At 34.9% G+C, this 13,474-nt stretch overlaps 1 protein-coding gene across 2 annotated transcripts in view; it reads left to right on the plus strand.

Annotated features, from left to right (window-relative positions):
• zbbx (zinc finger, B-box domain containing) overlaps positions 1–10,467 on the plus strand; it is a 51,290-nt gene extending 40,823 nt beyond the window's left edge. For both annotated transcript variants that reach the window (XM_051869831.1, XM_051869832.1), the window contains 3 exons: positions 943–1,102; positions 5,660–5,818; positions 9,271–10,467. In XM_051869831.1, the coding sequence (XP_051725791.1) occupies positions 943–1,102; positions 5,660–5,818; positions 9,271–9,512 (561 nt within the window). In that variant the 3' untranslated portion in view covers positions 9,513–10,467. The remainder of the gene's footprint in view (positions 1–942; positions 1,103–5,659; positions 5,819–9,270) is intronic.
• The last annotated feature ends 3,007 nt before the right edge of the window (positions 10,468–13,474 follow it).

Here is a 13,474-nt window from a genome sequence, read left to right on the forward strand (position 1 = left end):
TGAAGGATCTGCTGCTAATGTCTTTGCGCAAGATACCACAGGACACCTTCAGGGGTCTTGTAGAGTCCATGTCTCGGCGGGTCAGCGCTGTTTTGGCAGCACGCAGAGGACCAACAGCATACTAGCTCATTGGTCTGTCTGTCTGTCTGTCTATCTATCTATCTATCTTAATACTTTTCTTCAGACAGGATGCATTAAATTGATCAAAAGAGACAGTAAAGACTTTTATGTTATTACAAAATTTCTATTTCAAATAAATTCTGTGTATTTCCACATTTTTTTAGCAGCACAAGTTTTCAACATTGATTATAATGATAAATGTTTCTTGAGCACCAAATCGGCATATTCAAATGATTTCTAAAGGATCATGTGACACTGAAGACTGGCGTAATGATGCTGAAAATTCAGCTTTTTCACAGGAATAAATTTCATTTTAAAACATATTCAAATAGAAAACTGTTATTTTAAATTATAATAATATATCACACTATAATAATATATCACACTACAGTTTTTTTACTGTATTTTTGCTCAAATGGCATTGGCAAAGATTAAAAAATCTTTCAGACCTTAAACTTTTAAATGGTAGTATATATGGCACTGAGATAATTAGAAATATGCTTTGTTTTTTTAAGAAGTGTTTTTTATTTATTTTTTAACAATTTCAGCCTTTTAATGTTTTTTTTTCTTAATTATGATCTCACAGTGATTACCATCCACACATTTTTTACTTTAAGCCTCACAGAAATGTTAAATGAATATTAATGCAGAAATTGAAAACATTTTCATCATAGAAGAGAAGTATTCACCATTGTCTGTGTGTATTGCATTTTTTAAATATATTTCTGAATACATTAATAGGTCTGTATAAATAAATAAGTGCCACGTCATTGACCCATTAATGACTAATGACTTTCTGACTATTTTTCTTCTCTCCCACAGGCCCTCCATTCTGTATCCCAGCGACAGCACATCCAGTCGGGGCAGTACCAAGACCTAGAAGGGTTCCTCACGCTGGGGCTGGACCCTGGAGTCCTGCAACACAGTCCAGCTCCAGCTCAAGCCCCTAGAGAAGAGCTGAACCACATGGAGAGTTCTCTCGGTGTGTAGAGAACCAAAATAAAGGCTCTGTTCTGGCAAAACAAAGCTATATATTTCTGAGGATTAGAGGGCAGGATATAGTCCTTTTTAAAAGTGGAAATTAGTCAGTCAATCCCATTTTAAAGAAGCTCTTGACATTTTTGTGCGCAGTACACCAGAGATGGTTGAATCAAGATGACTCTACTCTTAATAACATTCGTAGAGACGTGAAACATTCTGTACACTTCAGTAAGGTTCAGTATAGTCAAGTTTTACTGTGCAAACAGCACATTATTCTGTATAAAGCCCTGTAGAAGGGCTGACCTCATGGCAGATTTCACAGGAGCACAAGTACACTGGATGTGAATTTTCATAAAAACAGAGCTCTCTCGAGTTAAGATACACCATAATCTGACAAAGACAAGAGGTTAACAACTTCACACTGAAGTCTGAACATTAATAATGGATCAGATGCAATCTTAAAAAAACATACACTACTGTATGTTTATTATGCTAACCAAGGCTGCATTTATATGAGCAAAAAATACAATGAAAAGTTGTATTGTGAAATATAACTTTTTTCTATTTTAATATATTTTAAAATGTAATTTATTTATTTGATGTTAAAGCTGAATTTTTTAGCATCATTACTCTAATCTTCAGTAGCTATGTTTCCATATTCCATATTTTATGGGCATTTTGGGATATCGCATTAAAAAAAAAAAAACGCTGGATGGAAATGTCGAGATGTGCATAAATTCTAAAAATGTGCATATAAAAAAATGTATGTGCTCAATTGAGGCGGATACATTTTTTATGCACATAAACCCGATAAACCGATCAAGAAACATTTTTTATTATTATCAATGTTAAAAACAGTTGTGCATATTTTTGTGTAAACTGTGATAATTTTTTTTAGGATTAATTGATTAAAAGAAAGTTCAAAAGGACAGCATTTATTTGAAATAGAAATCTTTTGTGACATCATAAATGTCTTTACTGATCCATTGGATGCATCCTTGTTGAATGAAATAATTTCTTTCTTTCAAGAAAAACAAAACAAAAAAAACAAACAAACAAAAAAAGCTTTTGAAAAGTATGTGTACACACTCCAAGTCATGCCTCTAAAACCATACTCACTGTAAATTCAATACTAGGTGTTATTTAAAACATCCACTGTGTGCTATTTACATCCTTACCAATATAAATACATCCCTTATGCTCTAATAATAGAGATAAGACATTTGGAATGCAGCACTTATGTGGTTCCAACACTAATATATGACCACACTTTAATGAAAACCACAGCCATCTCTCTTAACAGTGCATTTTGTGCAGCAAGTGTTATTTAGATACCTAATTATTCCATACTTAGATGGACTGGCCATTGAAGAGAGCTGCTAGCAAAAAGATGAGTGTAAAATATGCCTCTTTCTTATACATTCATTATTTCCTGGAATTATCCTTTAGCTCCTTAGCGTTAATGTGCTACCTTGGCGAGGCCATTAGCCCATCTGTAAACACTAATATATCTCTTTAAACAGCTGAATTTAAAGCCTTTATTTGAGTAGGCAGAATCTAAATATGCAAAAGGCAGTTTTTATCTAATATACCGTAAAAAAATGAGGCATCTGTTTGGTTCATTGAGCTTCAAGGTTAATGAAAACCGAGGACAAATAAGTCCCTGTTTCAGTTTCGTCTCTGTCATCTCTGTTTTCATTGGCTGGTAAGTCTCTCCATCAGTTTCCTGCAAAGTCTTTTCCTTTTCTCATTTTTTTTTCTCTGTCACAGTCGAGTTGTTTTTATCGGCCTGTCTGTGCATCTGCAATCCCTGACGTGCACTGACAGGAGCAGCGGCCAGTCGGTCGGAAAAAGGCTTAATTACAGCGGGCGTTTAAGATGGCAATAGAAGGCACACATGTTTAACCTTCAAACAGTCACTGTGTGCAGTCATGCTGGTGTGTGTTGGCTCATGTGGTTTTCCAGCTAAAGCTTAGGGCTGGCAACCAGTAGTTTGATGGTTTGAAGCCCACAAGGAGTGAGCCATGAATTGCTATTGTGTCCTTGAACCCCAGGTTAGATTAGTCCCTCTGTAAATGATGTACTGCAAGTCACTTATAAGAGTGATTCTCTAGAACCAAGAACATGCCCGGTTCACATTTCACACCAAAATCAAAAGAACAAAAGGTAACACTTTAGAATACTGTTCCATCATTTATGAATAACTACACATGAACAAATGAGTAACGCAATATTAACATTCTAGTAACTGCTATTAACTAACAAGAAACTCTGATTAACTAATTAGTAAGTAATAGCGCTCAGTTGAATGAGGTAGTTCACTATTAGCTAATCAATAAATGCTATTTTTTCATACAGTACCTCCCAGAGGACTACTAAGAACTACTTTATATAGGTTCATAATTAATGTGAATAATGCATAATGTATAATTAATTCTAAAGTGAAGATCATGGTAACCCACTAGTAATGACTGAAGTATTACGAAATCCTTCAGAAGGAATTACTAATTCTTTGGAACAGTTTTCTAAAGTGAAAAGCATGATAACTCTCTAGTAATGACTGAAGTTATTGTAAACTTTGTGCCAAAAAACCAAACTTCAACAAACGACTTTTCAACAATATCAACAATATGATAACACTGCTTCGGAGCTTTACGGATCTTTTGTTTTGAATCAGTGATTCGGATCTCCTATCAAACGGCTAAACTGCTGAAATCACGTGACTTTGGTGCTCCGAACCACTGATTCGATTTGTAAAGCTCCAAAGCAATGTTTTGAAATCGGCCATCACAAGATATTGTTGAAAAGTCATTATTTTGTTTTTTTGGCGCACAAAAAGTATTCTCGTCGCTTCATAATATTAAGGTAGAACCACTGAACTCACATGAACTGTTTTAAATATGTTTTTAGTACCTTTATGGATCTTGAGATTTTCAGTGGCATTGCTGTCTATAGAGGCCTCACTGAGCCATCGGATTTAATCAGAATATCTTAATTTGTGTTTCGAAGATGAATGAAGGTCTTACGGGTGTAGAACAACATGAGGGTGAGTAATAAATGACATTATTTTCATTTTTGGGTGAACTAACCCTTTAATAGAAGTTACTAGAATGTTAATATTGCATTACTCATTTGTTCCTGTGTAGTTATTCGTTAATGACAGAACAGTATTCTAAAGTGTTACCTTTTGTTCTTTTGATTTTTATTATGAAATGTGAACCGGGCATGTTCTTTGTTCTAGAGGTTCACTCTTATCATAACTTACTGACTTGCAGTACATCATTTAGTGGGACTAATCTAACCTGGGGTTCAATGACACAATAGCAGTTTTCTAAATAACAGTATTATGTACTGTGTAAAGTGTTACCGAACAAAATATTAAATAATATTTTTCTTGCATTGTCAATTTTTTATTGTCCCACAAATTGTCATTATTGTAAAAAAAAAAAAAAAAAAAAAAAAAGGTTTTAGAAGGAAAAAATGCACTTAACCTTCATGAAAATAATGTTACAATGCAAAAAATCTTAATGGACCTAAATAGCTTCATTTTCTTTAGGCATAGTAGGCTATATTTCTTTCTTTTTTCTTTAGCATCCAAAAGGCCATGAAAATGAGGCAGCGTATTTTCAATAAGAAGAGATAAAATATTACCGCATACTATTTGGTAACACTTGATTTCGATAGCCCACTTTAGACATTCTACTTTGCAATGTCAACTACCAGTCATTAGAGTATTAGTAAACTGTCTGCTTAATATCACTTTGTTTTGACACTCCTATAAGTAACTTTGCAAGTGCAAATTCTACTGTTCAAATTCTACTAACCCTAACCTAACAGTCTACTAATACTCTGATGAGAGTTAGTTGACATGTAGTTGCAAACTAATGAGAGTTAGTTGACATATACTTGCAAAGTTACTAACAGTTAGTAGAATATCTAAAGTAGACTATCGAAATAAAGTGTAACCTTATATTTACCTTAAAGGGTTAGTTCACCCAAAAATGAAAATTCTGTCATTAATTACTCAACCTCATGTCATTCCACACGCATAAGACCTTCGTTCATCTTCAGAACACAAATTAAGATATTTTGATGAAATCCGAGAGGTATATGACTCCTCCATAGTCATGAGGGTGAGTAATTAATGACAGAATTTTCATTTTTGGGTAAACTAACCCTTAAAGCTTAGTTGATGGTGACAAAGAGAAGTGGATGCATAGTGTGCACAGAAACGGTGTGTGTGTGTGTGTGTGTTTTGCAAAAGAAGCCCTTCTTTTCAACTTATATCTTCTGGCACAAAAACCCTTTTCATCTTTTGTGTTTGTTTGAATGTGGTCCTCTTGCCTTCTGATGTTGAGTAACTCTAATCTGAGTCTGCATGGGATGCTGTTAGTAGGATACATATTCAGTGTGAATATTTAGAGCTGTGACTTTCTAGTAAACTGTATGTTAGTTCTGATCGTGGCTCACCTTCAAGACCACAGTACATGATGTTTGTTGTCTTGCTGTGTTGAGATCTCATTGTTTGTTTTCTTGTATCATTTTCTTGGTACTGTAGTTGCAGGGCAGGAGTCTTGGAGATCTAGCAGCAGTTTTCAGCATCAAGCTGAGGAAGGGATAGTCACTGAGCTGGTGAACGGTAGACCCATCAGTAGCACCCCTCATCCATTCACACCATGCTATGGCAGAATGTCATCACAGAGGCTGTGCTTCTCAGGTAATTAGCCTTCATTTCTTGAGAAATGTTTTATTTAATTTGATGTGAATGAAAAGAGGCTGTGAAGAACATAACCTTATTCTGTGACTTAATATTTTTTTGTGGAAACCATGATACTCTTTCTCAGGATTCTTTGATGAATAGAAAGTTCAAAAGAACAGCATTTATTTGAAATAGAAATCTAAAAGAGAAAAATTATCACTTTTGATCAATTTAATTCATCCTTGCTAAATAACTTATTTCACAAAAGAAATAAATCAATAAAAATATAACTACTGACCCCAATGTTTGAAGAAATGCAATCCCAAATGAGTGCAAGATTTTCAATGAATTAATCTCTTATATAATGCACAAGTCATATGAACTACTTTTATAGTGCTTTTTCATCCTGTTTTGAGTTTGAAAGCCCCTGGTCACTGTCTGCTTCCATTGAATGGACAAAAAACATTTCTTTTTTTTGTGTGTGCTCCAAAATCAAACCGGTTTGGAAGACATGACGATGAATAAACAATGACAGAATTTTCATTTTTTGATGAACTATGCCTTCAAGGGAAGGTGTCAATTGTATTAATTGTTTCCTATGGTCTATTTACCATATCTAGGCCCTTGTCATACACTAGAACACAGTCTAAGTAAAATAAAACCTTCAGCTCTCCTCTTTCTTTCCCTTCTGTGTGCAGACTTAATCCAGATTTATACAGCTAAATCAGTGTTTAAAATGTTGAGCCTGTCTGATGTCATATCTTTGCCGTGACTAAGCGATCATTTACAGAGAGTGTCCGCCAACCCTTCGGACACGCCGTTACGGCCAATGGGACATCAATGACATGGCTGTAGAAGAGTCGCTCTAACGCTCGGCAATAGCGTGATTTATTGGCTCGTGCCCGTAATTAAAGCCGAGCTGATTCCTGAGCTTTATGTGCCAGCACACGCGGCTGAGGTTTCATAAAGAGATTACTGTGGGTTGCCGTATGCGGGAGTGCAGGGAATGCGTCCAACGGCGCGCTCCTCAATCTCTCAGCTCAGCTCAGATCAGCTCAGCTAGCTAGCTTGGATTATCAGTCTTGCTTTCTCTACCTCTCGACATGTCTTCCTCTCTGTCTCTCGGCTCATCACTTGCAGGTCTGCAGAGGAGGGAAAAATAATCTGTTTAACAGCATGACAGCTGTGATTTCGGCTGGTGCAAATCAAAGCGTCAGATATCTGTCCATGCTCTCTTGCCTGCTTTTCTCTTTCTCTCTCTCCCGTTCATTCTCTTTTGGTCTCATATACTTGTGTCAGGTTAGACACGCTGGAATGAGCCTTGTGCATTGGGGGACACTCAATATTTCCCGAGTCCAAATCGTAGGAAGCGATATCAGCTAATACACAACCACTCCTGCTACAGTATGTCACTTGGGCATTTTAGTTTTTAAATAAATCTTTTAGGTCAGTGAATCATTGTTGTTTGCTTCTACACTGCTGTTCAAATTTTTGGGATCAGTAACATTCTTTAAAGAAATTTATTCAGCAAGAACGCATTAAATTGATCAAAAGTGACAGCAAATAATAATAATATAATATAATAATAATAATAATAATAATAATATAATATTATTAATAAATATAATAATAATAAAAAAAAAATCTACTTAAAATAAATGCTGTTCTCCTGAACTTTCTCTTCATCAATCATGAAAAAATGCATCAAGATTTCCACAAAAATATTAAGCAGTAGAACCGTTTTCATTATTGATAATAATAAGAAATGTTTCAAAATTTTTGAGCATCAAATCAGCATATTAGAATGATTTCTGAAGGATCATGTAACACTAAAGACTGGAGTAATGATGCTGAAAATTCAGCTTTGCATCATGCGCAGGAATAAATTATGTTTTAAAATATATTAAGATAGAAAATATCACAATATTACTGTTTTTACTGTATTTTTGATCAAATAAATGCAGTCTTGGTGAGCAAAAGAGGCTTCTTTCAAAAACATTTAAAAAATCTTACTATCCTCAAACGTTTGAACGGTAGTGTATACATTGACACATATTTTTGAGTTATATCAACTTGATAAACTTGATAAATTTACTTTTAAATGATTCAGTTGATTCATGTTATGGAAAAAAAAAAAACACTCACTGGTTGCCACTTACAGGTGTAATGATGCAACCTACAAAAGGAGTCACTAAACAACTGAACAGTCTTTGGTGAACTGATTCAAAAGGATGAATCTGTTTCTTCACCCCTACTATAATGTTAGCTTAGCACTGTTAGGTGAACATGCAGCCATCCAATTGGGAGTTCAGTTGACTATCAGCAAGTGAAAGATCACACAAGACAAGAGGAAGCTAGGGAATATAATGAAAAAGTCACATAGAAGAGAGAAAAGTGTGTATTATTGTGATATGCTGGATTAGAGAGCATTTAAAGCTCTGTTTGATTGAAGCTGATTAGGTCAGTGTGTGACAGTAAATAATTCTGACCCGGCTAACTTAAGCCGCCCATCCCAGCACTGTCTTCCCGTGTCTGCTTTTCTGTCACTTGCTTTAACATCTCTCTCTTTCTCTCTCTATCCCATAATCTCTCTATTTCTTGCTAGCCACAGTTATTAGAATTTGCTAGAAACTAGCCCTATTACTGTTATTCATACTTGGGGTTAGGAATCTGAACAAACAAATTACTGAACAAATTACTAAACGTAATTATTAAACTTTGATATGTAACTCATCCTGTTCTGTTGTTACTAACATAGTTCAGTGATTTGGTGTTTCCCAAAACCATCGTTCAAACGAACATTCGCAAACTTGTGTGGTTGGAACGACAGCTCTTGAGCTGTGGTTAAAAGCATAGTTTCTTGTGACGTGGACTTAAATCATTATCTTGAGCAAAATAAGCAAGCTGACATTAAGTACAATGTATATCTTTTATTTCAGATAAATACAAATGTCATTTACATATTTTAGTTTGTCAAGAGATTTTAAGCACCGTTTTTGAAGAGTGCGCATGTGCGTACGTGCTCTAGTACGTAAGAATGAGCCTATGATTGAATCTGGAAATAACGCAAAATAACTGAGAAAAATAAGAATTAGTCCTCAGATGCCATGTCCGTAATTTATTGCAAAAAAAAATCTAGCATTAATTCGATCTCAAACGGATTCATTTAAAGAAGTTATTACTCCACCACCTGCGTGATCATTCACCATCATTCACCAACGTGGCTGAAAGACAGGTTTGCGACAATACGGTTTCAGGAAACAGTCGTGACTAGCTAGTTGATTTGTTCAATGATGCATCTTACTATGGTGGTGAAGCAGCGAGTTACGTCGTTGTACAGAAAAACACACCCCTGGTTGGGTCAGACATGAATGATTCCCTAAATCAGAGGGTGTGTTAGCAGCTGTTTTCTTATTGTTTCTCTCACATGTCTTCTTGTATTCTCATCCATCTCTTATTATTCATTTTAGGCACCATAAGCAGATGTTCTCCCATCTCTTTTCGACCCCCAAGCACCGAGTCTCGTCGGCCTGACTCGTCAAACTTCCCACTATCTCGTGCCGCCCAGGAGATCAGGGAGGTCCAGACTGTGGAGAAGCTCAATCTCCAGGACTCTGATGAGGAAGAAGAGGATTGTATGGCTCTGGCCTGCCTTGAAGAAGAGTTCAGAAATATAAGCACTACACCATTAGATCAGGGTGAGGAGGTTTAGTGGCTTAGACTTCATTTTTAAAAATTAAATTAGGTATTAATAAATTTTTTTAAATAAAATCAGTTATTAATAATTATTTTTTTTTAAAAATCAGAGCTATATAAATAAATGACTAGAAGATATGAAAGTTAGATCTGTAGCTGTATAGTTAGTTAGGCTTTTATAGATATTAATAGCCACTATTTGGTGCAGGGCTTTCAATGCTGCATTGTGCAAAAATAAAAATATGTTTAAACATGTCTGAAATATGTCATATGTCTGAAACCTTCTGCTGTTTTTTACTGAGTAAGAGCCAAATTTATTTTCTAATATCTACTCCCATATTAAATATCGGTGACACTTTAGTTTAGCGTCCAGTTATCACTATTATATAACTAGTGCTTATTGGCTGTTTATTAGTACTTATAAAGCACTTATTAATGCCTTATATCTGCATGACCCTTGGATCCTACCCAATACCTAAACTTAACAACTACCTTACTAACTATTAATAAGCAGTAATTAGGAGTTTATTGAGGCAAAAGTCATAGTTAATAGTTAGTTAATAGTGAAAATTGGACCCTAATCTAAAGTGTGACCCAAATATCCATTTCATATGAACTGCAGTGAAATTGTACTACAATATGGTAACACTTTATAATAACACCTATATAATTTTGAAACATTATATACTGTAAATACATAATTAAATACATTTTATATATACTACTAGATTTTTTAAATGTTTTTGAAAGAAGTGTCTTTTGCTCACCAATTACAGTTACAGTAATTTTAATATATCTATTTTAATATATTTTAAAGTGTAATTTATTCCTGTGATGCAAAGCTGAATTTTTAGCATCATTACTCCAGTCTTCAGTGTCACATGATCCTTCAGAAATCATTCTAATATGCTGATTTGCTCAAGAAACATTTCTTATTATTATCAATGTTGAAAACAGTTGTGCTGCTTAAAAATGAAATTAAAATTAATAAACCATGATACATGTTTTTCAGGATTCTTTCATGAATATAAAGTTCAAAAGAACAGCATTTATTTGAAATAAAATTATAATAGTAACATTATATATCACTTTACTGTCATTTTGATTCATTTAATGCATATAATGAATGTACATAATGTACATGCATCATTAAGAATGTTTGTTAATAACTTTCATGAATGATAAATGAAAGTCCTTTTAATGTGTTACCTAGAACATTAATATGTTCTGATTTTTCCCTAGCACACACATATTTGTCTAACCGCCCATCTGTGTGACGAGAGATTCAGAGATGCACGTGTCCCGCAAAACAGCACACACCATGCGCTGGGTACCTGCTACCGTGGCAACTCTCTCATTAGATCCCCTTATTAGAGTCAGCTCATTAGTGTTCAGTCTGCACACTCATTAAAAAAGCCTCTCTAGCCCAGCACACGCGTTCAGCCTTGATTAATTTGCTTATTTCAGCATTCATTCACATCCCGTAGGTGAACAGACACACTTATACGCTTACACACAAATACAACTGCCGAGACCCACCGCAGAGGTGCAGCTCTCACGCGCACACACATGTAAATCCAGCTAAACCTAGCCAGATCTCATCTTCTCTTCCAAGATTACTGCCGATATCTGTGTGCTATGGTTCTCATTCGCTTTTAAAAGAGATTCAGCAATTTAGTAATGATAAACAGAAAGAAAGAAACCTTGAGTGGACATCTTTGGTTATAAAAAAACTCTTTGCAACCACTTTATAAAAAATACACAGATTTTTTTTTTTTTTTTGAAAAGTTGTATTTTCTAAGTTGTGTCGGTTAAATGATCGACAGCCAAATAAAAAACATGACAATTAATGATAAAATGTATGTGGTATAATGACATGTCATGTGCACTACCATTCAAAAGTTTGGGGTCAGTAAGATTTTGAAATGTTTTTGAAAGACGTTTCTTCTGCTCACCAAGGCTGCATTTATTTGATCAAAAATACAGTAAAAACAGTAATATTGAGAAATATTAATAATTTAAAACAATTTTCTATTTGAATATATTTTAAAATATAATTTTATTTCTGTTAAGGCAAAGCTGAAAATCAATCAGTCACTCTAATATGCTGATTTGCTGATGTTGAAAATAGTTGCGCAGCTTAAAGCTGCTGTCCGTAACTTTTTTTGGTTAAAAAGTATCCAAAATCAATTTTTGAGCATGTACATAACCAGCCAATGTTCGAAACTATCTCCTTACCTTAGCCCGATTTACAACGGTAAGCTTGTAATAATGTTTTATAATTCGGGTGGTATTGGTGGGTTTTCGTGGGAAATTTGAGCATGTCGCAGTTTGTCTTTGCATCATTGCGTCACGTCTGTATACATAAAGAAGGAGTCCCAGCTAGTAGGCTATATCGCATGTGAGGATGCTGCTGGTGGCGGATCATTTATAGCCTTTTCTCACAGACTGTACAGAAATTGAAATCTACAAGTAACGCTAATAGACACTAAATACACAGTCACACAGTGCTGATGTTGTTAACATTAACAATTTGAGAACAAAGTATAACAATAATAATAATTTGCACAGTTTGACGTGATCCGAGCTAAACGATCATTAGATTTAATCACCATTGGTAGCGTGATTTATTGTAATGCTTTTTTTCCTCAGTCAGAACAAAAGTGGCAGACATGTTACTTCTTCAGATGACATTCTCCGGTGAAAATTCTTATTTTGGTCATACTTCCAAGACTACAATCTGTGATTCTGAAGTACAGTATCCACACCGGTGTGGTGACTGACAGCAAACATTAGATTCATCCGCACTGAGAAGCCATGTCGATGCACAACCCAAGTAAAGATAATAATTCCGCAAACAACTACAATTGCAGGTTTCAAACAGAGATGGCGACAAAGAGGCAAAATTATGGTCTGCAGCTTTAATGTTTTTGGAAGCTGTGATACATTTCTTTCAGAATTCTTTGATGAACAGAAAGTTAAAAGAAAAAAAAAAAAACAGCATTTGAAATAGAAATATTTAGTATCATTATGGGCCCTATCATTCACCCAGCGCAAAGTGTTTTTTGCTAGTTTCAGCCCGACTCAGTTATCATTTTCAGTTTAAAGGTGCAATAAGCGAGTTCTGAGAAACGCTATTGAAAGTGGATAGAACCGAGCACCAAAACACACTTGTAGCCAATCAGCAATAAGGTACATATACACTCATGAGGGGGGAGGTGCCTGTGTTGCATAGCGTGTTCATGAATTTGGGGGCAGAGCTATCAAAGTGTGATCCTTTTGGGTAGGGGCGTTTGTTTTGGTGATTTCAAATATCAACAGCGTTTCCCAGAAATTACTTACTGCACCTTTAAATAGCAAATGCACTCACGCCCATCTGTTTGTGCTGGTCTGAAAACAAGGTGTGTTCAGCCGCATTGTTGGCGGATTGCTATTTTGAGGCTGAAAATGACTGCACCATTGACCAACAAAAACCTGGTCTAAAGTAAATGGTGCAGTATTTTTAAATTTTTTATTTTTGTTATTTAAAGGGCGCGTTAGTAGGCTAATATGCGCCTATGTGCAGGTGCACAATGCGTGTACACTTTGCTTCACACACAGGGATGTGCAACAGCACATAAACATGCCAAATACTAAAAATAAAAGGATTACAATGTAAAAGATTATTATTGTGTACACAAAGATAAAAATGCCTACACTGTAAAAAAAATATTTTAAATGTAATTTTTACGTGAAAAAGTTAGTTCAGGCAAGAATTTAAAAGACTAAGTAAATTCTATATTAGTACTCAATTTAAGCTTGTAGAAATTAAAGCATAAATATCAACATTATAAAATTAAGTAAAACTACTCAACTTTTCTGATACTGGTGTTCCCATCATGCACTGGGCCTTGAATAATTAATAAGTTCAATTTTTCGCTGTTTTCCAGCTGTTTTATCATTAATTTTGTGGTTATGTTTAGTAACTTGCCATTTTGT

Source organism: Ctenopharyngodon idella, chromosome 18 (assembly GCF_019924925.1).
Source record: "Ctenopharyngodon idella isolate HZGC_01 chromosome 18, HZGC01, whole genome shotgun sequence".
Taxonomy (NCBI): domain Eukaryota; kingdom Metazoa; phylum Chordata; class Actinopteri; order Cypriniformes; family Xenocyprididae; genus Ctenopharyngodon; species Ctenopharyngodon idella.